Source organism: Perca flavescens, chromosome 14 (genome assembly GCF_004354835.1).
Source record: "Perca flavescens isolate YP-PL-M2 chromosome 14, PFLA_1.0, whole genome shotgun sequence".
NCBI lineage: Eukaryota > Metazoa > Chordata > Actinopteri > Perciformes > Percidae > Perca > Perca flavescens.
The window spans coordinates 26,998,754-27,026,733 of record NC_041344.1 but is presented as its reverse complement, the minus strand read 5'-3'; the positions used below and the strand labels follow the sequence as shown (position 1 = coordinate 27,026,733).

The 27,980-nt window shown below is 41.6% G+C and overlaps 3 protein-coding genes across 4 annotated transcripts; 2 read left to right on the top strand and 1 right to left on the bottom strand.

The window, feature by feature from the left end:
* Window positions 1-41: 41 nt before the first annotated feature.
* On the bottom strand, window positions 42-12,478 carry LOC114568034 (CMP-N-acetylneuraminate-beta-galactosamide-alpha-2,3-sialyltransferase 1-like). 2 transcript variants are annotated; one of them, XM_028597377.1, is made up of 8 exons: window positions 12,416-12,478; window positions 11,335-11,576; window positions 5,011-5,256; window positions 2,433-2,629; window positions 2,144-2,323; window positions 629-674; window positions 413-532; window positions 42-266 (listed from the first exon to the last, which is right to left on the bottom strand). In XM_028597377.1, exons 3-8 carry the CDS (start codon window positions 5,236-5,238, stop codon window positions 99-101), a joined length of 939 nt encoding a protein of 312 aa, XP_028453178.1. In that variant the 5' UTR covers window positions 5,239-5,256; window positions 11,335-11,576; window positions 12,416-12,478; the 3' UTR covers window positions 42-98. The 2 variants fall into 2 exon arrangements, with proteins under 2 accessions (XP_028453178.1, XP_028453179.1); XM_028597378.1 differs by lacking the exon at window positions 12,416-12,478 and having other exon boundaries at window positions 11,335-11,892.
* Window positions 12,479-12,489: 11 nt separating this feature from the next.
* LOC114568035 (CMP-N-acetylneuraminate-beta-galactosamide-alpha-2,3-sialyltransferase 2-like) lies at window positions 12,490-19,415 on the top strand. The gene is made up of 4 exons (XM_028597379.1): window positions 12,490-12,559; window positions 18,566-18,611; window positions 18,711-18,830; window positions 18,967-19,415. The coding sequence occupies exons 1-4, from the start codon at window positions 12,552-12,554 to the stop codon at window positions 19,132-19,134; spliced, it is 342 nt and encodes a 113-aa protein (XP_028453180.1). The 5' UTR covers window positions 12,490-12,551; the 3' UTR covers window positions 19,135-19,415.
* Window positions 19,416-21,106: 1,691 nt separating this feature from the next.
* LOC114567773 (CMP-N-acetylneuraminate-beta-galactosamide-alpha-2,3-sialyltransferase 1-like) lies at window positions 21,107-23,986 on the top strand. The gene is made up of 7 exons (XM_028596880.1): window positions 21,107-21,118; window positions 21,200-21,334; window positions 21,477-21,673; window positions 21,862-22,041; window positions 23,418-23,463; window positions 23,563-23,682; window positions 23,819-23,986. The coding sequence occupies exons 1-7, from the start codon at window positions 21,107-21,109 to the stop codon at window positions 23,984-23,986; spliced, it is 858 nt and encodes a 285-aa protein (XP_028452681.1).
* The last annotated feature ends 3,994 nt before the right edge of the window (window positions 23,987-27,980 follow it).

Below are 27,980 nucleotides of genomic sequence, written 5' to 3'. Positions count from 1 at the left end.
CGTCACAAAAAATAATACAATGAGTAAAATATAGGACAGGTTTTTCTTCTACTTCTACTGCTACCTATGACTAACCTTCCTTTAAATGCTGAGAAACATCAGAACCCTGTATAAAACTTGAGTTTCTGTTGCTCATCTAGCTCCTGGATCATTCTATACTCGGTATCTCCAGGATGTGATCCAGTTTTTAACTTTTTGTTTCTGAGTTTTTCCCAGTAATGACTCCAGTTTCCATCACTGTCTGCTCCATAACCAAACACACTGACCTAGGACAACAAAAGTTAACAATGTTAGAAGCCGAGAACGTAGTGCTTAAAATCTCGCTTATTTGCATCAACTTGCTACTCATCAGTGTGTTAAAGCAACACTGGTGACATTTACAAGGAAAACGCTAAATTAAAAATTAACTTACCTCATCACACATATGCAGGGCAAGAACCAAAGCAATAAAGCCAGTGGAGGGATACCTGCCCTTCTTTTCCAGCCACATGTCATGAACATACCTCATAAAAGCTGGATTGAGGACCATCACCTGTTATGAGTCAGAATTCAAACTTATTTTATTAAATTATGACCTTTGCAGCCAATAAAGGTTACTGTTGATTGCATCGTCAAAAACAATACTTACCAAATCCATATTAGATTTGATTTTTGATTTTATTGGTGCATATGATCTGTTGAAAATGGCGTAAAATGTCACATGCAACATCAAGTGATTGCATGGTTTTGTCAGTAAAATTATTTACAAGGCAATCCATAAAGAAAAGTAAATCAGAGGTTGTTTTAATGTGAACGTATTATAGTATCTCGGGAGGAAGTTTTATTTCACATAGGCTATGCTTAACTCTGTAGACTTTTCAAAGAACATGCCTCAAAACAGTACGCAGCATTGATATCGTTAATGAAAACTGAGGAAATATGTACGTCAACAACCTGTATTTCCATGACTAAGATGAGACGATAATAAAATGCCACCAACTTTCATTAAACATTAACTGTGAGGCTATCAACATGAAATTTCTTTGACACACACGCCCACACTATTTTATCGTTTTGTTACACTTGGGTACTACTTAGGCAACCAAAGAGGCATCACGTGAGAAACAAAGTCAAACAGAGACAAAAGTCCTTTCAACACCCTAACTGTGACCACCCAATGTGAATCACAGATCGTTCTACCCTAATTAACAATAATACGTCCTTGTGCATGTCAACTGTCCTGTCCAGTCCCGTCGTAGCAGTTCTTATATGGTCCCGTCTCACTTCCCTCTGTTGTCTGTCTGTCACCTTGTCGCGTTTTATCTAATGTGTTACACTGCACGTGGTGCTTTAATCCCCCCTGCCCTTATATGGATCCACGGTCTCACTAAAACAGGGTGAATGGTTACGGTATGGCAACAGTAAATGCACTGAATGTAATTCTAAATCTGAATGTAACATACTGTGTATATAAAAATATATTGCTTTATTAAAAATAAAATTGGAGCCGCCTGTATAACTCAGTTTTCAATGAGACATATAACCAACACCATCCATGGTCCAGACCTGTGAGATTACTGTAATGTTAACATTTCAACATTTAAATAGGTTTTTGCAATATTTACAGTGTCACATCATGCCAATTAAGCCATTTAAATTGAATTAAGAGAGATATTTTAAAGAATTTTGTAAACATTTTATTCAAATTTTTTTTTCTCAACAATATTGCATGTTGCCATAAATCACGTGTTTAATGACGTCTGTGCCGCTTTTGTTATCGACTCATCTTAGTCATTGAAAAAATAAATTAAATCGTTAATTTGATAGTGTTACTCGCTAAATTTCATATTCGTAAGTCTAAATTTGCCAACCACAAACCATTCTTTTTAAAATTAACTCAAAATCTTCCATTTTATCATTTCAATAGGTATTTATGTATAAGTACCCACTATAAAATGTTGATGAACAGATTTATTTTTTGTTTAATTGTGATCCCCCTGGCATTATGTATGTTTGTGTTCATGTTCTCTATGTTCTGATTGTTGTTCTGCCCGTCTTTGAATGTTGGGAAAAAAAAAAAAAAAAAACATATTTCGTCATAGTTTACAAGATAAACTCTGCTATAGGGACAAATGATCACATAGTTCATAAAAATCTGACTCACCGTCCTTTGAATCCTGTGGTTAGGGCCTTTGTGAGCCACTCAAGATCCTGTATCTTAAATGGAGCCAGCACAAGATGAGTGGTGTTATCTAAATCCACAGAACTCTCTGGATACATGACACGATGAGTTGTTCTGGTCCCAACATCTGCTTCATAGCCTTTGGTATGACCAGCGTTCATTCTAAATAGTGCAGAGGGATATATTTCACGTGTCACTGTCCTTGGCAGAAATACAATGTGACCAAAAACACTAATAGAAGAAAACAGCTTTCTTTCGCTGGACGACTTACCTTATGATGACGTCATGGAAATCTATGAGAGATCCATAATGTGATCTCCTCAAATTACCAGAATTCCCCACCACAGCACAAGTCCTGCAGCGGTCGGGGCTGGATTCTAGAACATCTGGACTGGGTGGGACCGTCAGAAACATCCTCTCCACTGTTTCTCTGAAGGTACTCAAGTTGCCCTTTTCATGCTGTAAGCGCTGTCAGGCAGATCAAACAAATGGATTGTTATGAACACAGTGGCAGGCGTTGTCACCATGGTGATGCAGGTCCGGCGCCTGGGTCAAATGACTAAGGGGGCAGGTAAAAATTGCGAGGGGGATATTTATTTTTTTTTCATAAAGTAGGATAACATTAACTAATTTAACCCAGGCCTTACCCGTGCTGCCGCAACAGGGTCAGCACTCGCAAATATGGCATTTCTTGAAGCAGTTAAGTTGTCCATTTTTATCTATTTTTTAAATAAAAAGTTTGACTCGACAAAATAACTAGTTGTCTAATTTATGAGCTTTAGGCTTTCATTAACCTCCGAGTGTGTGCACCCGGTTGTAGACATTTCCGTCCAGTAATGGTTGAGCCGACACTTAAAGCAACACTAGAGAACTTTTCCCGCTTCGGCCCCCCTACAGGTTGGAAGCAGAATTGTCCATTACATTACCTTATGCAAGTTTGCCAGATCGGTTAGCGGATCAGTACCCTGGAAATCCAGAATTTGAATTTGCTCAGCGAGTCACTCTGGCATTCAGTAATAATGCTCATTAACTATGCCCTTGTAGCCGATCTGCACCAATCACATTGGTGTATCTGATATAGGCGGGCCAGAGGCGAGCTAAACAGATGACCACAGTTTAATCTACCTGTTAGCTCCGCTGGTAGCTAAGCGTATGGGGCTCTGGATACGTCACCCTGTGTATTGTTGTGATTGGTCATTGTGTTATCCAGTTGTGTGCATTGACATTTTCAAATGCATGCTTGGTGCTGCCCCTTGAGTTGGGCCATTTTCATTACTCAATGCCAGACCCTTAATCTTTCGGATTTGGGTCTGGATTTCCAGGCTAGCGGATCTGTAGTTTGAATGAGACATAATTTTTTTTATTTTGACGTTCTTATTTTCTGTCTTGTCTTGTGTTGTTTTACTTCCTGGGTTTTCCCGCCCTTGTGATTGCCCTAATGTGTTTCACCTGTTTCACCTTGTGCCACCTGTCTTGTGTTTCCTCGTTACCCTGTGTATTTAGTCTTTGTCTGCTCCCTGTCCAGTGTCCAGTGCTGCGGCTGCGCTGCTCTGATGAAAAGACATGTAAACAATTTGCGTTGCTAGGCTACTGGCGGTGGTCTGAGCGCAGCACAGCAGTTTTTTCAAGGGGGTAAGCCAGCCTCCACAAAGCATTGCTCCTGAAGCATTTAAAGACTTATTTGTTCCTTGTTTATTTCTAAAGAAACACGACAATAGCCTCTTTCCGACCAAGTAGTTACAGGAACGTAGTTATAGGAACAGTCCACTTCTAAACAACTACTAACTACTCTCCCCAAAAGCGGTTTACCATTTGCATTCACACTGGCCAAGTGGCCATAGGAACTGACCTTTTGTTATTATAATCACAGCCATTTAACCACCATTATGCGGAAAGGAGAAAAGGGAAAAGACCCTGCCCTGAATTAGGAGCTGAAAGAGTTACAGGAACTGTGGCCAGAGGAACTTAATACTCCCCAAATTGGTCCAGTCGGAACAGGAGAAAAAACATTGTCCTAGGAACGTTATGTTCTAGGAACTGCAAAAATCCCTCTGGTCGGAAAGCGGCTAATGTATGAAAGGCTACATTACCTTGTAGCTTACGTTATGGCTCCATAGCAGACGCTTTTGTAAAAAAAAAAAACAGTTGTGACATAACCACGCGACTTACTGTCACATAGTAGAGGAATTACCATATAGTACAGGAGAAGCTCGCAGGCAGTTTCGACTTCCATTAGCTGTTTAGTTTAATTACTAATGTTAACTAACATTTTAGTTAGCAATAATTAGCCTGTGCCTATGTTATCTTCTTACATATACACTCTCTCTGTCTCTGCAAGATTCGGAGAGATTTCTCTTGGCACAGATACCAGAAGACTTACAACTTTCAGACAGGTTGCTCACGTCACATCTATGTCATCAAGTTGGAGGCTGCGCAGTAACGCTCAGCCATCACCGGAAAAGTGCTTCTAATGTCCTTCACTGGTCTCTATCCAGAGCAACGGGATCTGTTGGTCCATAGATTTATTAATGAAGTGAGAAGACGGCTGGAGCGGTCTCTGTGACAAATATAGCCGCAGATGGGATTACATTGTTGTTTGTAGTTGAAAGCCCCCATGCGATGTAGACGACAAGTAGAACTTGTAGCCTAATAGCAATTGTGTTGTTGTGTTTGTACGTTTTATGGATGTATGATGTTGAAACAAGGAGTCAGAAAATACAACTGATGGGGCAAAGCCCCCTCTTGCCCCCTCGTGGCGCCGGGTGCATGGGGATGGTCGTTGATTATATTTTATTCCCTGATCTGAAGTGCAGGTTGAGAGAGTGTTTTCTTACAAGTTTACTACGTACCTTCCACCAGTTGAAAGCGTCCTCTGAGAGATTGTAGTTTGCTGACAAAAATGGTTCAACAGATTTGTTGAAACGCTTCATAAACCACGGATCATCTTCAGATAAACATCGCTCACAAGCACAGGGGCTTTTATTCTGAGGCAGGGTGCATGACATATATCCTCTCCAAGACACACAGATAGTAGTCACACACAGCAGGACAATGAGCGCCTTCCCTTTTGATTTCATCTCAGCTCTGTGACGCTTCTGATTGAGAAGAGAGACTACAATCATAAATGAGGAAAAACTTGTCATATTGTTCATTTAAAGCTATAATTATCAAAAGAAAGTAAGGCAGTTTGGTAGTGCAAGATACCACTTAGATAAACTCATCTTCAACTGAATACAGCTGCTAGTCATTATGAAATGAATATCAATGTTTGCATTATTTCTCTGATGATGACTATATCTCACATTTAAGACAGAAATTTGTGTAAAACAACATGTTAGATGCAATTGTCAATATGTTTATAAAAGTAAAATAAAAAGTTAAATGTTACAGATGAAGCCATCTAAAATGTACACCCATTCATTCACTTGCTGGGTGCTCTTTTTGTGATCTTATTTTGTGTGCAAGATTGTAAAACATGATAGGACGGTCCATGGGTGTGAAAAACATTCCCTCAGATGCTACTGAAGGGCTCAGTAACCAGGCCTGGCTGTTTTTGTCCCTCTGCTCCCTTTCCCGGTGGTCTCTGGGCCCTGCTGGCAGCCGGTATACAATAACGTTATTTTTAGTTTCAGAAAACCTCCCAGAATTCACCAATATCTATGATATTACCACAAACATTCCTTCTCTTAAAGTGGTCTCCTTTTATATTAGCCTAGTATCGCATTGCCTGACTATTAAATATCCAATCTCTGTCTTCTAAAGCAATACTAGTAAACAAATTGATATACGACAATCAAATTGTTCCATTCTGTCTTACTGAAACATGGCTGGGCCATGAAGAATATGTTAGTCTAAATGAAGCGACACCTCCCAGTCATAATAATACTCAAATTCCTAGAGGCTCAGGCCGAGGAGGGGGAGTTGCAGCCATATTTGATTCAAGCCTGTTAATTAATCCTAAACTAAATTATAACTCTTTGGAAAGCCTTGTTCTTAATCTTCAACATCCAACATTGAAAACAGTACAGACAATTATATTTGTTGTTGTCTACCGAGCTCCAGGTCCATATTCAGATTTTTTTATCGGAATTCTCTGAGTTTCTATCATGTGTAGTCCTTAAATCAGACAAAGTACTTATTGTAGGTGATTTTAATATCCATATGGACGTTGACAACGACAGCCTCAGTATTGCTTTCAACTCACTACTAGATTCAATTGGTTTTAGTCAGTGTGCATAAGGCCACCCACTGTTTTAACCACACCCTTGACCTGGTGCTGGCATATGGCATCAAAATTGAAGATGTAATAGTATTCCTGCAGAATCCTTTATTATCAGACCACTTCTTAATAACTTTCGAATTCTTAATACCCTACTATACAAAATTAGATAAAAGCTTCTACACTAGATGCCTATCTGACAGTGCTATAGCTAAATTTAAGGAAAATATTCCAACAGCACTAAACTCATTACCGTGCTTTAATAAAACAGAGGACCTTTATGTAAACTTTAGTACCTCCCAAATTGATAATTGTGTAGCTGGTGCTACGGCCTGCCTACGGACTACTTTAGACTCTGTTGCTCCCCTCAAAAAGAAGATGATAAAGCAAAGGAAACTAGCACCTTGGTATAACTCCCAAACTCGTAAATTAAAGAAAATCTCGCGAAAACGTTAAAGGAAATGGTGTTCCACCAAACTGGAAGAATCTCGTGTAGATTGGCAAGACAGTCTGAAAACCTCTAGGAAGGCCCTAAGAAAGGCCAGATCAGACTATTATTCATCACTGATAGAAGAAAACAAGAACAACCCAAGGTTTCTTTTCAGCACTGTAGCCAGGCTGACAGACACAGCTCTACTGAGCCATTTATTCCGATAGCTCTGAGTAGTGATGACTTCATGAGCTTCTTTAATGATAAAATAAAAACAATTAGAGATACTATTCATCACCTCTTGCCCTCAACCTCTAACTGTTCACCTTTAAACGACAGACTGCTTGGAAGAATAACTAGACCTGACATATACTTAAACTGCTTTTATCCTATAGACCTTCAACATCTAATGTTAAAGGTCTCTTCAGCTAAGCCATCTACCTGTCTCTTAGACCCCATCCCAACGAGGCTACTTAAAGAAGTGTTTCCTGTGGTTAACACTTAATTACTAGATATCATCAATATGTCTTTATTAACAGGCTCTGTACCGCAGTCATTTAAAGTAGCTCTGAAAAATCCCACCCTCGATCCTGAGGTCTTAGCCAACTATAGACCTATATCTAACCTTCCCTTTCTCTCCAACATCCTTGAGAAGGTAGCCTCCAATCAGTTATGTAATTTTCTACATAGCAATAGCTTATTTGAGGAATTTCAGTCAGGATTTAGAAAGCATCATAGCACAGAGATGGCACTGGTGAAAATTACTAACAACCTTCTAACTGCTTCAGACAAAGTACTTCTCTCCGTACTTGTCTTACTAGATCTTAGTGCTGCATTCGACACTATTGACTATACCATCCTGTTACAGAGATTGGAACATTTAGTTGGCATTAAAGGAATTGCACTAAGCCTATTTCTCTGACCGATCTCAATTTGTTAATGTTAACAATAAATCCTCCAGGTACGCTAAAGTTAGCCATGGCGTTCCACAAGGCTCAGTGCTTGGACCAATTCTATTCTCCTTATATATGCTTCCTCTAGGCAATATTATAAGGAAACACTCAATTAACTTTCACTGTTATGCGGATGACACACAATTATATTTATCAATCAAGCCAGACAAAACCAGTCAGTTAGCTAAACTTCAAGTATGCATTAAAGATATAAAATCATGGATGACCTACAATTTTCTGATGTTAAACTCAAACAAAACTGAAGTTATTGTGCTGGGCCCTGAACACCTCCAAACCTCATTATCTGAAAATATAATTACTCTGGATGGCATTGCCCTGGCCTCCAGCACTACTGTCAGAAATCTAGAAGTTATTGTTGATCAGGATATATCGTTTAACACCCACTTAAAACAAACCTCTAGAACAGCCTTTTTTCACCTTCGTAACATTGCCAAAATTAGGAACATCCTGTCTCAAAACGAGGCTGAAAAACTAGTCCATGCATTCGTTATTTCCAGGCTGGACTATTGTAATTCCCTATTATCAGGATGCTCGGTTAAAACCCTTAAGACTCTCCAGCTGATCCAGAATGCTGCAGCGCGTGTTCTGACAAAAACTAAGAAAAGAGATCATATTTCTCCTGTATTAGTTTCTCTGCATTGGCTTCCTGTAAAATCCAGGATTGGATTTAAAATCCTTCTTCTGACCTACAAAGTTCTAAATGGTCAAGCACCTTCATATCTTGAGGAGTTCTTAGTACCTTATTGTCCCACTAGAGCACTGCGCTCCCAGAATGCAGAGTTACTTGTGGTTCCTAGAGTCTCTAAAATTAGAATGGGAGCCAGAGCCTTCAGCTATCAGGCTCCTCTCCTGTGGAACCAGCTCCCAATCCGGGTTTGGGGGGCAGGCACCATCACCACTTTTAAGAGTAAACTTAAAACTCTCCTCTTCGATAAAGCCTATAGTTGGGGTGTGAGGAGTTGCAGCGTTCGACTATACCAGCAGGGAGCGTGTGTAGCCATAGTCATGGCGCACCCCCACCTTACCTCTGCTTCTCCCCATAGAAAACATACGTATACTTAGGGAGTAAGGAGCCGCAGCGTTAGCCTAGACTGGCGGGGGAAGGTGTGTAGCCACAATCACGGACCACAGCCTCCCTATCTCCCCTTCCCTGCAGCTCTTAGTTATGTGGTTATAGTTCTAGATTACCGGGGTACCTCCTTTGACACACTGAGCTTCTCTCTCCTCTCTCTTTCCATCTGTGTATCTTGCTTGTTACTAACCTAGCTCCGGGGAGCTTATTCCCCAGAGCCTTATGTTCTTGTTTCGCCCAGCATGTTTCCTTGGATCATGATGGCACCTACATCATGGTGGCAGCTGTCACCGTGGTCCTGCTCTACGCCCTACTGTACCCTTTTATACCCTGCTACGCTCTGCAATGCCGGCTTCAACTTGCTAAGTCCGGTCAACGCCCTGCCACGCCCTGTTATGCCCTGCTGTGCTCTACGACACCGTGAACTAATACAACTACTACTTCTAGTCATTATCTTTATTGTGACTATTATTGTCATTGTTCATGACAGCCCCAACCGGCACCGACAGACACCGCCTACCAAGAGCCTGGGTCTGTCTGAGGTTTCTTCCTAGAGGTAGTTTTTCCTCGCCAGAGTGTTATCTAGACCTACTCTATCTGTAAAGTGTCCTGAGATAATTCCTGTTATAATTTGACACTATAAATAAAATTGAATTTAATTGAAATTGCCAAATATCCACATTGCTGAGAAAAGTGTCTGAGTGGTCAATGCAGCGGCTATTGAACGGTTTCATTTCCTATTCATTTTTCACAATAAATGTTCCCTGTTATTTTGTTATTTCAATGCTTATATTGTGAGGCAGCCAAATGAGGAACTGTTAGGTTTCATCAGCAGTAATTTAACACAACTCCTATGCGAACATAAAACTTTAAATATAGCAGATGTATAATCTAGAAACGGCAGCTCTGCTCTCTTCAGTTATATTTTCCTCATTGATTATGCTTGATTTCACCCACAACATATCCATTGTTAATCAGAATGCTCATTTTTATGACTCAAGCATCTCCCAGCACAGAGTGAGCAGAAATTTTAGATGGCTTCATCTGTAAATCTAAATATTAAATCTATATGTTAAATAATAATAATAATACTTTATCTGTATAGCACCTTTTAAAAACCAAGTTTACTAAGTGCTTTGACAGACAAGCAAGGCAAAAGAGGTCAGTAAAGTAACTGACAGCTAAACAGTGGGGCCAAAAAACACAAAACAAGCTAATGAGAAGACAAAATAAGCATATACTATATATAGAATAGAAATCAATAGCAATAACAGATACAGATCAAAAGGAACAATAAAATGAGAGAGCATAAAGAGAGCAAAATGAGGCACCAATCCTGCGCGCCTTATCTCTTTGGGCAGGTTGTTTCAAAGTCGAGGGGCCCTTATGGCAAAAGCACGGTCACCCTTAGATTTAGGACTCGACTTCAGAACGGCCAAAACGGCCCTGCCCGAGGACCTAAGGCTGTGAAATGGCCAGGGACGTCGTTAGGCCTATTTTAGGGGGGCTGAAGCTACCCCAAAATGCTCCTAAGCCCCCCTAAATAATAATAAGAACAATAACAATTTGATTTATCCTCATTCATATTTAGACGCAACATATATATATATATGGCTACAAAACAATAGCCGAAAAGTCGGAAGTTAGACAGAAGCACAAAGAGTCGTGCTACCAAGATGATGCACCGCACTGTCTGGTTGCATTGGTGTGAACTGGCAGCTTTCAGAGCGTTGTGAGATGTAGGCTAGGCTAAAGATGAGCACATGCCAACAGATACACGTGAAAATAAAATTAAAGCAATCCTACATACAGTACATACAGTATATACAGTAATCATTACTCCAAATCTTTTATTCTTTCTGCCATCAGGTTATTGTATTTAGACAGTAGCAACTTTAAATAGGATCTGTATTAATATCTTACATGATAAAGTATGCAGGATACCTATATTTTTTCTTTTTCTTGTACTGCTATTTGTCATATTTGTTTAATTTACCAACTTATTAGCTGTCTGGCCTCTGTGTGTCAGTTTTTGGACATTTTGGATGTTGTTTCCTGTGACCAATTTGCATTTCCAAGTCATGAAATTAGCATCAGGGTTTTGTTTTATCTGAAGCCCGAGACACACCAAGCCGATAATCGGCCATGCTGTAGACAATTGCATATAACATGTTGTTTAACACGAATTTCTGTCTTTAATGTGAGAAAAATTAGCTAAAGCTGAGGAAAGTGAGCTAAATAATCAAAATATGAGCTATTAAAAAACTAAAAAAACTTTAATTTAATTATTGCTACAGTTATCATTAATAACAATTACTAATGGTACATCTTATTATTTTTACTTGATTCCTGTAGTCATTTTTCATTTATTTATGAGCCAAATATACCTAAAATCTATGAAAATTATAATAATAATAATAAAAGAAGGAAAAGAATAAAAAGCAGTTATAATGTAGTAATGTTTTATTTTTGTCCTACCTGATGAGAGAGGAAAGTAAATCCACTTCTTCTATTGAGAAAACGTTTGACTTTAAGAGTACTGGAGGATGATGATCGAATAAATGAATGCCATTTGTGTGCTTTGATCAGGAAGAAGTCTTCTGATAGGAGAATTGGCACACTGTTGTGGCGGGGTATTATATAGGCTATAACATTTTTTTTTTAAAGTGAAGTGAAAGAAATCGGATCCCTCTGGCGGCTGCAGGTCCTCCTGCTCTGGACTGTGACAAAGACCATACCAAAAAGGAAAAACAAAATCGGCATATTATTAACTCCTCTTAAGTTAAACATGTGTCCATACGTCAAGTAGTGTAGCTAGTTGACTAAACGCTTTCCGTCCGATCAAGATCCTGGCGCAACAGGTGCGTTTTATCCGCCTCTCAGTGCGCAGCGGCGATGGAGGACTAACCCGAGCTGTATTTCCAAAGTTATTATTGTTTAGAGTTTGAGGAGCCAGGCCACATGAACAACCGCCTCCCTCCGCTAATTATGTTCGGAAAATCAATTAATATGGAGAAAATTGCACGTGGACTATGTGACGGGCCGCACTGAACGCATCCTCTGCTCTTAAAAAAAACAAAAACTAAAAAGTAAAAGCTAAAGTAGCCTGAGAGAGAGAGAGAGAGAGAGAGAGAGAGAGAGAGAGAGAGAGAGAGAGAGAGAGGGGGGAGGATCCACTGTCTGTACTGTGTGTGTCCCAGCAACATGACGCACTGCTGATTGAACAGAACGCTGCAGAGGCGCAGCTCCAATAATCTGGGTTCTGGTCACTTCAATATAATAAATGCGTTCTGTAAAGATTTAAATTAACAGTTCTAGATAAAGAAATAGTTAATATATTATTCATTGGCAATGTTCATTGAACGATAGTTCATGAACTCGTTCATATTTTGGGCGAACGTGAACTGAACGTACTGTATTACTGCCTGATGAACGTTACTGTGAACTCGTTCATTCTGGTGTCTGTGAACGGCATGCTCTCGCAGTTTAACTTCGTTCAATAGGGTGCCAGATTTTTATAGAAAATAATAAATACTCGGCTAAAACACACCGTACAGACCTTAATATGTAAAAAATACCCAATCTGGCAACACCAGCCACCGATGTCGCACCGCCGCATGAGTCATCAAAACAAAAAGCAGCGTGGAGGCGAAGAAGCAGCAAGGAGGCGTCGTATGATTATTTAAACGAGTTTTATGACAAGGTCGGTGAGGATGGGAAAAATCTTACATTTCTATGCAAACTGTGCCCGCTTTCTTTCAAAAAGAAAAAACCGCACTTCAGTCACATCCACAGCAAACACTGAAATGAAGCAACATATGGGAAAAAAGAACAATGATCTAGTTCATTTTTGTAACTGTGAATTTAGTTAAACATTTTGAAGTATGAACTATGAACTGAAATGTGTGAACTGAACTTGTAGAAATGTAGAATGTAGAAAGTGAACTTTCCCAACACTGGTCATTGGTTAACAGTCTACCTTGGCGAACATTTCCCCTGCCTGCTAAACCAAAATGAAATGTCTGTTACAGCTTTATAAACTACCAAAACTCAACGAAAGCTTTGCTATGAAAAAATAATATAATTTATAATATAGGCCTATATGCTGCATATATATCTATATATATATATATATATATATATATATATATATATATATATATATATATATATATATATATATATATATATATATATATATATATGTGTGTATATATATATATATATATATATATATATATATATATGTATGTATATATATATATATATATGTATGTATGTATGTATGTATGTATGTATGTATGTATGTATGTTTATATATGTATGCATGTATGTATGTATATATATATGTATGTATATATATATATGTATGTATGTATGTATGTATATATATATATATATATATATATATATATATATATATATGTCCTAGTAATAGATACACAATATTATATGAAATTAATTAAAAAAAATATATGTATTTATACATATGAAATAAATGGATACAAACACAGGGTTGATATACTAAGAGAGCAACAATTTTTATTTTTTAAGAAACCACGAATAAGGAAAAAAAACTCATGCTGGGTCAAAAGCCAATGAGAATAAATGAGTCTTGAGGCGGGATTTAAAAAACAGGCGTGAGTCCTCACATGGTTTCATTGTTCCACAGTTTGGGGGCGACAACAGAAATAGCTCGCCCCCCCCCCATGGTCTTTAATCTAGTCTTTGGGACCACTAAAACAGACTGATCAGCATACCTCAGTGACCTAGAGGGGACATGTACCTGTAAAAGGTCTGATACATAGTGTGGAGATAAGCCATTTAAAGACTTAAAAGCAAACAATAACCTCTTAAAAATGAATTCTAAAATGCACAAGAAGCCAATATAGAGAGGCCAGGATGGGGGTAATGTGCTCTCTCTTTTTTTGTTCCAGTGAAAAGCCAAGGGGCAGCATTTTAGACCAGCGTTGTTTATAATGGCATTCGTTTTTTTTAATGGCATTCTGTGGTTAAGGACTGGGTAAAATACTTGCAGAATCACAACAGCCTACCTGTTTACACAACATTGGACTAGCATCACTGTAAAGTGCTGAATGCTTAAAACAGGACCAGACTTGGGAAAGATTATTTTACTGAGTGCTGGCAGCATATTGTAAATGTTGCGTCTTCTGCCTGTCAAAACAGGCTGCACCCTTGTTTTTTCCTTTTATCTTGCCATCAGTGCACTTCCTTTTTACTGAATGCAGAAAGTCAATACCATTTCGATCACGTCTTATATTATAACAGAGTGATAAAACAAATAAGATTTTTATAGTTACCAAGAAATGAATTAAGAACAAAATCAGGAACTACTTGATAAAACCAGATCAGGTATCTTTATTTATCCCAAGGAAAAATTGCTGTGCCGCAGTTGCAAAACAAAGTTGGAATAGTGCAGATACAAAGAGTGCAAATATACTACGATAAAAAATAAATATTAAACCACGGATTGATTGATGATGTCTAGGCTGATGAGAGATGCTGCACCTGCAAGGATGTCATTATCGGGGAGTGGCCCTATAAAAAAGCAGTTTGTGTTTTAATGGGTTTTTTTATGTTGTAGGCCTATTCATAGTCAAGACAAGGCAACTTTATTAAACAAATATGAAATTCAAAAATAAATAAAAACAGTGACGAATACAAAAAACCCCAATGAAGAAGCAAGGTAGAGATGGAGTGACCCTGCCCGGAGGAAGCCCGGGGCCCCCGTCTGGAGCCAGGCCCAGACGGCGGGCTCGTCGGCGAGCGCCTGGTGGCCGGGTTTGCCACGGAGCCCGGCCGGGCACAGCCCGAACAAGCGACGTGGCTCCCCATCTCCAGCCCATGGGCCCACCACCTGTGGGAGGAACCGTTGGGGTCGGGTGCGATGCCACATGGGTGGCAGTGAAGGTCAGGGGCCTCGACGGACCAGACCCGGGCGGCAGACGCTGGCTCTGGGGACGTGGAACGTCACCTCTCTGTGGGGGAAGGAGCCGGAACTGGTGCGGGAGGTGGAGCGCCACCGGTTAGATCTGGTGGGGCTTACCTCACGCACAGTCTCGGTTCTGGAACCATACTCCTGGATAGGGGTTGGACTCTTTTTTCTCCGGAGTTGCCCAGGGTGTGAGGCGCCGGGCGGGTGTGGGGATACTCACAAGCCCCGGCTGAGCGCCGCTGTGTTGGAGTTTACCCGGTGGACGAGAGGGTCGCCTCCCCCACGCCTGCGGGTTGTGGGGGGAAAACTCTGACTGTTGTTTGTGCATATGCACCAAACAGGAGTTCGGAGTATTCGGCCTTCTTGAGACCTTGACTGGAGTCCTGCATGGGGCTCCAGTGGGGGACTCCATTGTTCTGCTGGGGGACTTCAACGCACACGTGGGCAATGATGGAGACACCTGAGAGGCGTGATTGGGAGGAACGGCCTCCCTGATCTAAACCAGAGTGGTTGTTTGTTGTTGGACTTCTGTGCTAGTCATGGATTGTCTATAACGAACACCATGTTCGAACATAGGGATGCTCATAAGTGTACCTGGTACCAGAGCACCCTAGGCCGAAGGTCAATGATCGATTTCATAATCGTTTCATCTGATCTGAGGCCGTATGTTTTGGACACTCGGGTGAAGAGAGGGGCAGAGCTGTCAACCGATCACCATCTGGTGGTGAGTTGGGTCAGGGGTGGGGAAGACTCTGGACAGACCTGGTAAGCCCAAACGTAGTGCGGGTAAATTGGGAACGTCTGGAGGAGGCCCCTGTCCGACAGACTTTCAACTCACACCTCCGGGCGGAGCTTTTCGTGCATCCCTGTGGAGGCTGGGGGCATTGAATCCGAGTGGACAATGTTCAAAGTTTCCATTGCTGAAGCTGCGGCGAGGAGCTGTGGTCTTAGGATCTTAGGTGCCTCAAGGGGCGGTAACCCACGAACACCGTGGTGGACACGGTGGTCAGGGAAGCCGTCCGACTGAAGAAGGAGTCTTTCCGGGATATGTTATCCCGGAGGACTCGGAGGCAGTTGCAGGGCACCGAAGGGCCGAAGGGCTGCAGCCTCTGCCGTGAAAGAGGCAAAGCAGCGGGTGTGGGAGAAGTTTGAGAAGACATGGAGAAGGACTTTCGGTCGGCACCAAAGTGCTTCTGGAAAACTGTTCGCCACCTCAGGAGGGGGGAAGGGGAACCATCCAAGCTGTGTACAGTAAGGAGGGGACACTGTTGACCTCAACTGAGGAGGTAATAGGGCGGTGGAAGGAGTACTTTGAGGAACTCCTGAATCCGACTAATACGCCCTCTATATTAGAGGCAGAGCTGGAGGATGATGGGGATTGTCATCGATTTCCCAGGCGGAAGTCACTGATGTAGTCAAACAACTACACAGTGGCAAAGCCCTGGGGATTGATGAGATCCGTCCAGAAATGCTCAAGGCTCTGGGTGTGGAGGGGCTGTCCTGGTTGACACGCCTCTTCAACATTGCGTGGAAGTCTGGGACGGTGCCAAAGGAGTGGCAGACTGGGGTGGTGGTTCCCCTTTAAAAAAGGGGGACCAGAGGGTGTGTGCCAATTATAGGGGTATCACACTTCTCAGCCTCCCTGGTAAAGTCTACTCCAAGGTGCTGGAAAGGAGGGTTCGGCCGATAGTCGAACCTCGGGTTGAGGAGGAACAATGCGGATTCCGTCCTGGTCGTGGAACAACGGACCAGCTCTTCACTCGCAAGGATCCTGGAGGGAGCCTGGGAGTATGCCCAACCGGGTCTACATGTGTTTTGTGGATTTGGAGAAGGCGTATGACCGGGTTCCCCGGGAGATACTGTGGCAGGTGCTGCGGGAGTATGGGGTGAGGGGGTCTCTACTCAGAGCCATCCAATCTCTGTATGACCAAAGTGAGAGCTGTGTCCGGGTTCTCGGTAGTAAGTCGGACTCGTTTCAGGTGAGGGTTGGCCTCCGCCAGGGCTGCGCTTTGTCACCAATCCTGTTTGTAATATTTATGGACAGGATATCGAGGCGTAGTCGGGGTGGGGAGGGGTTGCAGTTTGGTGGGCTGGGGATCTCATCGCTGCTCTTTGCAGATGATGTGGTCCTGATGGCATCATCGGCCTGCGACCTTCAGCACTCACTGGATCGGTTCGCAACCGAGTGTGAAGCGGTTGGGATGAGGATCAGCACCTCTAAATCTGAGGCCATGGTTCTCAGCAGGAAACCGATGGAATGCCTTCTCCAGGTAGGGAATGAGTCCTTACCCCAAGTGAAGGAGTTTAAGTACCTTGGGGTTGTGTTCGCGAGTGAGGGGACAACGGAGCGGGAGATTGGTCGGAGAATCGGCGCAGCGGGTGCGGTATTGCATTCAATCTATCGCACTGTTGACGAAAAGAGAGCTTAGCCAGAAGGCAAAGCTCTCGATCTTCGGTCAGTTTTCGTTCCTACCCTCACCTATGGTCATGAAGGCTGGGTCATGACCGAAAGAACGAGATCCAGGGTACAAGCGGGCGAAATGGGTTTCCTCAGGAGGGTGGCTGGCGTCTCCCTTAGAGATAGGGTGAGAAGCTCAGTCATCCGTGAGGAGCTCGGAGTAGAGCCGCTGCTCCTTTGCGTCGAAAGGAGCCAGTTGAGGTGGTTCGGGCATCTGGTAAGGATGCCCCCTGGGCGCCTCCCTAGGGAGGTGTTCCAGGCACGTCCTGCTGGGAGGAGGCCTCGGGGAAGACCCAGGACTAGGTGGAGGGATTATATCTCCAACCTGGCATGGGAACGCCTCGGGATCCCCCAGTCGGAGCTGGTTAATGTTGCTCGGGAAAGGGAAGTTTGGGGTCCCCTGCTGGAGCTGCTCCCCCCGCGACCCGACACCGGATAAGCGGACGAAGATGGATGGATGGATGGATACTTTATAAGACACCTTGGCAAAGACATTTCTTGTTTCTTGTTCATCGCTAAACACTCAAAATGGCCGCCACGCCCACAACGTTCAACGAAAAATCAAGTTGTTAATAACTTTTCATTGGAGGGGGCTTCAACTTTGAAAACTGTTAGGGGGGGGAGCTAGTTTCGCAGACCTTCCTGTACAGTGCTGCTGCGGAGGGTCTGGCTAGTCCACACAGCAATCCGGGATTGGAATAAAAAAACGTGCTCTGGTTTATTGCCATTTCTTTAAACCAATCACAATCGGCGGCGCTTAGCTCCGCACGGAGCCGCTGCTAAATAGCCTCGGGAAGGAACTTGTTTTGGTGGAACGTGTACTTTCAAAAGTTGTTTTAGTCGTGCGAGAGAAAACTCAGATTGGACAGATAGTCTAGCTAGCTGTCTGGATTTACCCTGTAGAGATCTGAGGAGGAGTTTACCATAGTCCTCATAAATCCACCAGACTTTAAAATTACAACACAAAAAAAGCGGAAGGAAAGGGACATTGGCGAAAGGACATGCATCTGGAGCAATCCCGGAAGTGGAACTTCGTGGATATAGACTGGAGGGGGTCTGGGGGTCGGAGGGGGCACGCCTATTCACAAAACCCTTGAAATACATAAATTTGCACTGGGCCTGATGCAGGTGTAACTTTTGGATGGTGTTTGAGTGTGTTTAGGTCCTCAAAAAGGCAATTAATTTGGTATAATACAAATAATAATAATTCCATCAGTTTCAAGAAGGCCTTCGCTGGCCGACGGCGCTCGGGCCCTAATGATATTAAGTGTGACAATTCATGTTTGTTTCAACAGACCACGTTGGGGTGTAAGATCAAAAATCAAAGCTAACAAGGATTTGGTGAGTATTATTTTGAATGCATTTAACAATAAACTTTTTTGGCTGTAAAGGTCATGGTTCATAAAAATATGTTTAAAGCCTAATTCTGATTCACAACAGGTGATGGTACTTAATCCAGCTTTTATGAGGTATGTTCATGACAGGTGGCTGGAAAAGAAAGGTTATTACCCCTCCACTGGCTTTCTGGCCTTGATTTTTGCCCTGCATATGTGTGATGAGGTAAGTTCATTTTTAAGTCAGAGTTCTACTTGTGAATGTCACCACTGTAACACACTAATGATTAACAAGTGGATGCAAAGAATTGAGAAGGCTGTATGTCCTCGGTTTCTGACATTGTTTACTTTTGTTGTCCTAGGTCAGTGTGTTTGGTTATGGAGCAGACAGTGATGGAAACTGGAGTCATTACTGGGAAAAACTCATGAACAAAGACTTAAAAACTGGAGCACATCCTGGAGATACAGAGTATAGAATGATCCAGGACCTAGATGAGCAACAGAAACTCAAGTTTTATACAGGGTTCTGATGTTTCTCTTAGCATTTAAAGGAAGGTTAGCAGTAGGTAACAGTAGAAGAACTTGAAGGGCTACATTTTTTCCACGGTAAAGACGGTTAAGATACCAATCTTTGTGTTTTTGCACGTGTATGTAAATCTCCTGGGTTTGCTAGGCAGATCCTACTTCTGGAGGAGGATTATTTGCCTGTGTTAATGACTGGAAGACACACTATACAATCACAGTATGTGTTTACACTATAAATAGCCAACTAGTGTAGAATGCACAAGTCATGATTAGGACAAGTATAATAAAAGTTAGGGATAAAAAGCTGTGTCAAAATGTCTTCTTCTTTACACTGAATAAATAAGATTGGGCTAATGGTGAAGTATACTGTACCTTATTTCCTGATTTGATAACTGAACAAACATTTGACATAAGCTTGTGTCCAAAGCAAACTACAATAAGTGCTTTCAACCTCCACAAGAACAAGAGTTAGATGGCAGAAACAAGTCGGATCACAAAGATAAAATTAGGCAACACATAAACAAACTTAGCAATAAATATACAAATGTCCTCAGTTCAGAGTTCCTCTATGTTTGTCTTAATAAAAAGGTGCACAGATGATGTGACAAAGATGCGTGCCGTGTTCAGCACAGTTCCCAGCCAGTGGAGGGAAAAATGTTGGCCATTAAACGCACGCACACACGCAGACACACACACACAAAAATAATAATGCCCGTATCTATTTGGAGACTTTTTATGAGTTGTAAAAATGATAAATAATGAGTGAGAAAAAAAATGATAATGTTAAAATGCTGATGAGAATCCCACTGACTGAGGGATGAAAGAGTTTAAATTGAGGCCTATCATGATAATATTTTGCTCTTTTACATCTGGCTGTAATAAGTGGAAGACAAGACATCATGACTCCACTGATGTGTGCAGTGGAGTACATACAATGAGAAGAACATTACAGAAATATTTTAATATAGTTTAGTTTCCTCTAGAATTCCCCTCTACGCTGACATGCCACATTCACATGCTAAACACAGCTGCCGTAAAAGAGAGATAACACACCACAGCACCATTCAGCTGCATCATACCATGTCTGGTGTAGCCTAAACATTACAGCTCTACAGATCAGCAATGCAGAAACTGGTATAACAAACTCATCTTCAGGCACCGGCAGTGTGTGTTTGCATGTTTGTCAAAGATATTGTCACCGTTAGTGTTCCCGTTAAGCTGCAACAGCCCATGTTGGTATTTACAAAGGTCAGTGTTGGAAATAGCGATCAGTAGATTGTGGAGTGCAAACAGCACAATACTGCAGCATTACTTCACAGGACACGTTGATAAAGAAATGTACTCCTTTCGTGAAGACAATAGCTCTTGTGAAATAAGATTTCCCAGTATGACATTGTTACACCTCTTCCAAAAAATACAATGGGTACATGTTTGCTTTATCTGCAAAAAGGTGGTGTGTTTGTGTGGGATGCACTGAGAGCCAGTGCAAGAGGAAGTTTTCCCTCCTGCAGTGTGTGTGTGCGTGTTCGTCAAAGATATATCATCAATCTGAAATTCTATCCTGGCATGGATTCAAAGCATACAAATGGCATTCAGCTAGTTGAACTTCTGCCTCCGATACTCTTAGAGTCAGAGGTTTCCTCAATATAATTGGAGTAGAAGCGGATTTAATCGAAACAGGTAGGACAAAAATAAAACAATCCATTTTAACTTATTATTATTGTGACTATTATTATTAATTTAACCACCATATTTTTCATCGATTTTACTCATATTTTGCCTTATAAATAAATGGAAATATGACCACAGGAATCAAGGGAAAACAATAAAGACATATCATTATTAACTACTTTAAATAAACAATATGACAAGTATTTCCTCATTTATGATTTTAGTCTCTCTTGTGTATATTTCGCCAGATATTTTGTCTATAGATGGGGGCTGTTGTTACCAAATCAGAAGCGTCACACAGCCAAGATGAAATTTAAAGTGAGGACCGTAATTTTCCTGCTGTGCATGACTACTATCTATGTGTCTTGGAGAGGATATATGTCATGCTCCCTGCCTCAGAATAAAAGCCCCTGTGCTTGTGAGCGATGTTTATCTGAAGATGATCTGTGGTTTATGAAGCTTTTCAACAAATCTGTTGAACCATTTTTGTCAGCAAACTACAATCTCTCAGAGGACACTTTCAAGTGGTGGAAGGTAAGTTGTTAACTTGCAAGAAAACAGTCTCTCAACCTGCACTTCAGATCAGGGAATGAAATATAATCAACAGCCATCACCATGGTGACAACACCTGCCAATGTGTTTATATGTCAATCCATTTGTTTGGTGTGCCTGACAGCGCTTACAGGGTGCAAAGGGCAACTTCAGTACCTTCAGAGGAAAAGTGGACAGGCTGTTTCTGATGGTCCCACCCAGTCCAGATGTTCTAGAATCCAGCCCTGACCGCTGCAGGACTTGTGCTGTGGTGGGGAATTCTGGTAATTTGAGGAGATCACATTATGGATCTCTCATAGATTTCCACGATGTCATCATAAGGTAAGTCCTCAGGCTAAAGAAAGCAGTTTTCTTCTAATATTGTCTTTGTTACAATTAGTTGAGTCAGTGGAAAAGAACATAAATTGTTTCCTCAATGTCAGAAACTAAAAGTCAAAATTCTAGCAGTCCCCCGATGTATTTCTGCCAAGGACAGTGACATGTGAAATATATCCCTCTGCACTATTTAGAGTGAACGCTGGTCGAATCAAAGGCTTTGAAGCAGATGTTGGGACCAGAACAACTCATCGTGTCATGTATCCAGAGAGTTCTGTGGATTTAGATAACACCACTCATCTTGTGCTGGCTCCATTTAAGATGGTTGACTTTGACTGGCTCACAGGAGCCCTCACCACAGGATTTACGTCAATGTGAGTCAAATTTCTATGGACTATGTGATCATTTGGCCCATGCAGTGTTTATTTTGTAAACAAAAACTATGGCGCTAAGTGTTCGTTAACACCTTTTATCCAATGGTAACACGAGACGATACCACCATTGACAAAGAAAAGACGAGACTGAAATGTGATTTAAAAAAAAAGTTCTCTCTTCATTTTCAGGAAATTCCACCTTTTCTTCCTCTCTTTCTCTCTCTCTCTCTCTCTCTCTCTCTCTCTCTTTTCTGCATAGTGTCACACACCCTCAGGTATTACTGGCAGACTGAATGAGATATAATATATGCACCCAGAATTCTGCTGAAAAGCCAAATACCACACCAAGAAAATGTTTTAAAATGAGTCGATCAGGTATCCAGAAGTAAGGACAGTGTAGAACAAGCCTCTGCTAGAGAGAGAAGAGAAGAAAAATAAATGGGGAGAGAACCTCAGCAACATGTACAAACATCAGTGTTGGAAATAGTGATCAGTAGATTGTGGAGTGCAAACAGCATTATTTAAAAATAGCACAATACTGCAGCATTACTTTATAAGACACCTTGGCAAAGACATTTCTTGTTTCTTGTTCATCGCTGAACACTCAAAATGGCCGCCACGCCCACGACGTTCAACGAAAAATCAAGTTGTTAATAACTTTTCATTGGAGGGGGCTTCAACTTTGAAAACTGTTAGGGGGGGGAGCTAGTTTCGCAGACCTTCCTGTACAGTGCTGCTGCGGAGGGTCTGGCTAGTCCATACAGCAATCCGGGATTGGAATAAAAAAACATGCTCTGGTTTATTGCCATTTCTTTAAACCAATCACAATCGGCGGCGCTTAGCTCCGCACGGAGCCGCTGCAAAATAGCCTCGGGAAGGAACTTGTTTTGGTGGAACGTGTACTTTCAAAAGTTGTTTTAGTCGTGCGAGAGAAAACTCAGATTGGACAGATAGTCTAGCTAGCTGTCTGGATTTACCCTGCAGAGATCTGAGGAGGAGTTTGACATAGTCCTCATAAATCCACCAGAGTTTAAAATTACAACACAAAAAAAGCGGAAGGAAAGGGACATTGGCGAAAGGACATGCATCTGGAGCAATCCCGGAAGTGGAACTTCGTGGATATAGACTGGAGGGGGTCTGGGGGTCGGAGGGGGCACGCCTATTCACAAAACCCTTGAAATACATAAATTTGCACTGGGCCTGATGCGGGTGTAACTTTTGGATGGTGTTTGAGTGTGTTTAGGCCCTCAAAAAGGCAATTAATTTGGTATAATACAAATAATAATAATTCCATCAGTTTCAAGAAGGCCTTCGCTGGCCGACGGCGCTCGGGCCCTAATGATATTAAGTGTGACAATTCATGTTTGTTTCAACAGACCACGTTGGGGTGTAAGATCAAAAATCAAAGCTAACAAGGATTTGGTGAGTATTATTTTAAATGCATTTAACAATAAACTTTTTTGGATGTAAAGGTCATGGTTCATAAAAATATGTTTAAAGCCCAATTCTGATTCACAACAGGTGATGGTACTTAATCCAGCTTTTATGAGGTATGTTCATGACAGGTGGCTGGAAAAGAAAGGTTATTACCCCTCCACTGGCTTTCTGGCTTTGATTCTTGCCCTGCATATGTGTGACGAGGTAAGTTCATTTTTAAGTCAGAGTTCTACTTGTGAATGTCACCACTGTAACACACTAATGATTAACAAGTGGATGCAAAGAATTGAGAAGGCTGTATGTCCTCGGTTTCTGACATTGTTAACTTTTGTTGTCCTAGGTCAGTGTGTTTGGTTATGGAGCAGACAGTGATGGAAACTGGAGTCATTACTGGGAAAAACTCATGAAAAAAGACTTAAAAACTGGAGCACATCCTGGAGATACAGAGTATAAAATGATCCAGGAGCTAGATGAGCAACAGAAACTCAAGTTTTATACAGGGTTCTGATGTTTCTCTCAGCATTTAAAGGAAGGTTAGTAGTAGGTAACAGTAGAAGAACATGAAGGGCTACATTTTTTCCACGGTTAAGACGGTTAAGATACCAATCTTTGTGTTTTTGCACGTGTATGTAAATCTCCTGGGTTTGCTAGGCAGATGCTACTTCTGAATGATTATTTGCATGTGTTAATGACTGGAAGACACACTATACAATTACAGTATGTGTTTACACTATAGATAGCCAACTAGTGTAGAATGCACAAGTTAGGGATAAAAAGTTGTGTCAAAATGTGTTCTTGTTTACATTGAATAAATAAGGTTTGCGTAATTCACCGTATTTTCAGATGTGATAATTGAAAAAACATTTGACATAAGCTTGTGCCCAAAGCAAACTACAATGAGTGCTTTCAACCTCCACAGGAACAAGAGTTAGATGGCAGAAAACAAGTCGGATCACAAAGATAAAAAGTTTAAATTGTGCAACACACAAACTAAATTTGCAATAAATATACAAATGTCCTCAGTCCAGAGGTCCTCTATGTATTGTCTTAATAAAAAGGTGCACAGATGATGTAACAAAGATGGGTGCAGTGTTGAGAACAGTTCCCAGCCAGTGGAGGGAAAAAAGATGGCCATTAAACCCACACATGCATGCGCACACACACACACACACACACACACACACACACACACACACACACACACACACACACACACACACACTATTTGGAGACATAAGTGTATTTTTATGAGTTGTAAAAATGATAAATAATGAGTGAGGAAAAAAGTGATAATGTTAAAATGCTGATGAGAATCCCATTGACTGAGGAATGAAAGAGTTTAAATTGAGGCCTTTCATGATAATATTTTGCTCTTTTACATCTGGCTGTAATAAGTGGAAGACAAGACATCATGACTCCAGTGATGTGTACAGTGGAGTCAGGGTACAGGAGTACACCCTTTTTAACAATTTGTAAATACAATGAGAAGAACATTACAGAAATATTTTAATATAGTTTAGTTTCCCCTAGAATTCCCCTCTACGCTGACATGCCACATCCGCATGCTAAACACAGGTGCTGTAAAAGAGAGATAACACACCTCAGCAGCATTCAGCTGCATCATACCATGTCTGGTTTAGCGTAAACATTACAGCTCTACAGATCAGCAGTGCAGAAACTGGTACCAACAAACTCATCTTCGGGCGCCAAACCTTTATTTATTCAGGGAAGGTTCACTGAGAGGCAGTGTTGGGAACGTTACTTTAAAAAAGTAATTAGTTATAGTTACTCACTACTTGTTCCAAAAAGAAACTGAGTTAGTAACTGAATTACTCTATAATAAAAGTAACTCGTTACCAGGGAAAGTAACTATTTGCGTTACTTTAAAAAAAAAAAAAGTTCCTATATGTCAAAGAATTTGGATTTTTTTTAGCAGTTTTCACAAGTCAGTTGAAATGAGTAGAACAGACAGGTGTTTAACGTACATAACTTTCGATATTTATTGCACGTCAACAGACAGCAAGAGATTTATCCTGCACTTCAAGTATTATCTTTGTAAGAAAAGTAAACAGTCACACCATACAAACTGTTATGACATATACTTTTAACACCTGCCTATCATACGGTTGACTTCAGCCTGTCATAGGTTTTTGTTGTGAGGCAGAAAGATCTTGCTTTTGCTGTTTGGAGGACTTTGCTCCGAGTCCTTCTTTGCTAGCGGATGGCGAGCGATCACCTGGTGTAAGTATCGCTGGTTTTGGCCACTAGCTTTGTAGATGCGTATGTCGTTGTGAGATGCTTCATTAAATTAGAGTTGCTTATAACGGATGTCGACAAAGTCTTCGCTCCTGAACATAATGTAGACATGCACGTTCTTGCCTTTGACTAGAGATGGCCCGATACCATTTTTTGCTTCCCGATACCGATTCCGATACCTGAACTTGTGTATCGCCCGATACTGAGTACCGATCCGATACCAGTGTGTCATATATTTTATTATGTTTTAAAAGCTGTATACTACTATCCCTGTATGAATGTGATATTATTTCTATCTTTGTGAAACATGAACAAACACAAACGATGAACGCCACAGTACTTTCTTTTATTGTCCAGTTTGACAGTCAGTTATAACGGAAAAAGAACATAAATAATCTACTTTAACATAGATTTTCTTTAGGGCTTTATTACGTGGTATCGGATCGGTGCATAAACTCCAGTACTTCCCGATACCGATACCAGCGTTTTAGGCAGTATCGGAGCCGATACCGATACTGGTATCGGTATCGGAACATCTCTACCTTTGACCACAATTAATTTGACTTGAACTACAATAAGTGCTTTCAACCTCCATAGGAACAAGAGTTAGATGGCAGAAAACAAGTCGGATCACAAAGATAAAAAGTTTAAACTGTGCAACACACAAACTAAATTTGCAATAAATATGCAAATGTCCTCAGTCCAGAGGTTCACTATGTATTGTCTTAATAAAAAGGTGCACAGATGATGTTACAAAGATGTGTGCAGTGTTGAGCACAGTTCCCAGCCAGTGGAGGGAAAAAAGATGGCCATTAAACCCACACATGCGCACGCGCGTGCACGCACACACACACACACACACACACACACACACACACACACACACACACTATTTGGAGACATAAGTGTATTTTTATGAGTTGTAAAAATGATAAGTAGTGCATATCTCCACCTTGAAAATGCCAACTTTTCATCGGATTGCTCCTGACTCGCCATCTCTGCCTAATCTGTTTAGCTGTTGTGTGTGTGGCGCGTGTGCTGGCATGTGTGTAAAAACACTGGCTCTGATTGGCTACCATGAAACACGACTCTGCCTTAGCCAATCATAAACACTTACTTCGTTATTAACCCACCTCCTCAGTAGCTGTTAGCAAGGGATGCGTTCGGATTACACAGTTTATTCAATCAATGCATAGTAACGCACCGCATTTAACGTCCAGTAACGTTAACGGCGTTGTAACGACGGGACAAGTAATTAGTTAGATTACCCGTTACTGAAAAAATAACGCCATTACCTAACGCCGTTCTTTAAAGCGGCGTTGTTCCAAACACTGCTGAGAGGCAGCCTCTCTTTGCAGGAACGCCCTGATCACATTCACACAGTTACACATTCATACCTGGAAGCTGCCCGGTACAACCACTGAGCAGCTCCACTGGAGCAGTTGGGGTTAAGGGCCTTGCTCAAGTGCACCTCAGTGGTGGTAATGAGGGAGGGGACCAGCGCTGTTATTTCACTTTCCCCACCCAGGTTTTAGAAGCTGTGCCTCAGAAGCCCCTTGTTTCCCCATTTGCTCTGACGCCGGGCTACAGCCCAGCTGACTTGTTGCCGGTCTCCAGTCCTCCAACCCACCTTTCGGGCTCAGGTCTCCTTGTTGACCTGCTCAGCCCCAGAGGGTATTTGTTTTTGACGTCGGCCTCTGTAGAGGTTTCACCTTCACTGCCGGCCTCCAGATGGTTTCCGCCCTCATCGCCCGGCCTAGTGCTCAACCTCTGGAGAGAGCCTCTGCTGTCCCCAGTTCCTGTGCCCTGCCGGTCATCAGTTCTTGTGCCCCTAGTTCCACCGGAAACCGTTCGTCACCACAAATCCCTAGGTCGTCCACCATAGGTGCTGCGGGGCGGTCTGCGCTGCCCCGAGGCCATCCAAGAGCCAATGACACTCACTTCAGAGAGGGAGAGGTACTTGCCAAGTCCAAACAAGTTCAACAGCAGAAGATACTAAAGATATAAACAAATGAAAACAGTAAAAAACCAGAGGTTTAGCAATCACAAAGAAAGATATGTGTAGACAGGGGCGGATCTAGAAAAATATTTATGGGGTGGCGAGAGGGGGGCAGGAATTTTTGAGGGGTAGCAACGTATGGCAGACGTACAGTACAGGCCAAAAGTTTGGACACACCTTCTCATTCAATGCATTTCCTTCTATTTTCATGACTATTTACATTGTAGATTCTCACTGAAGGCATCAA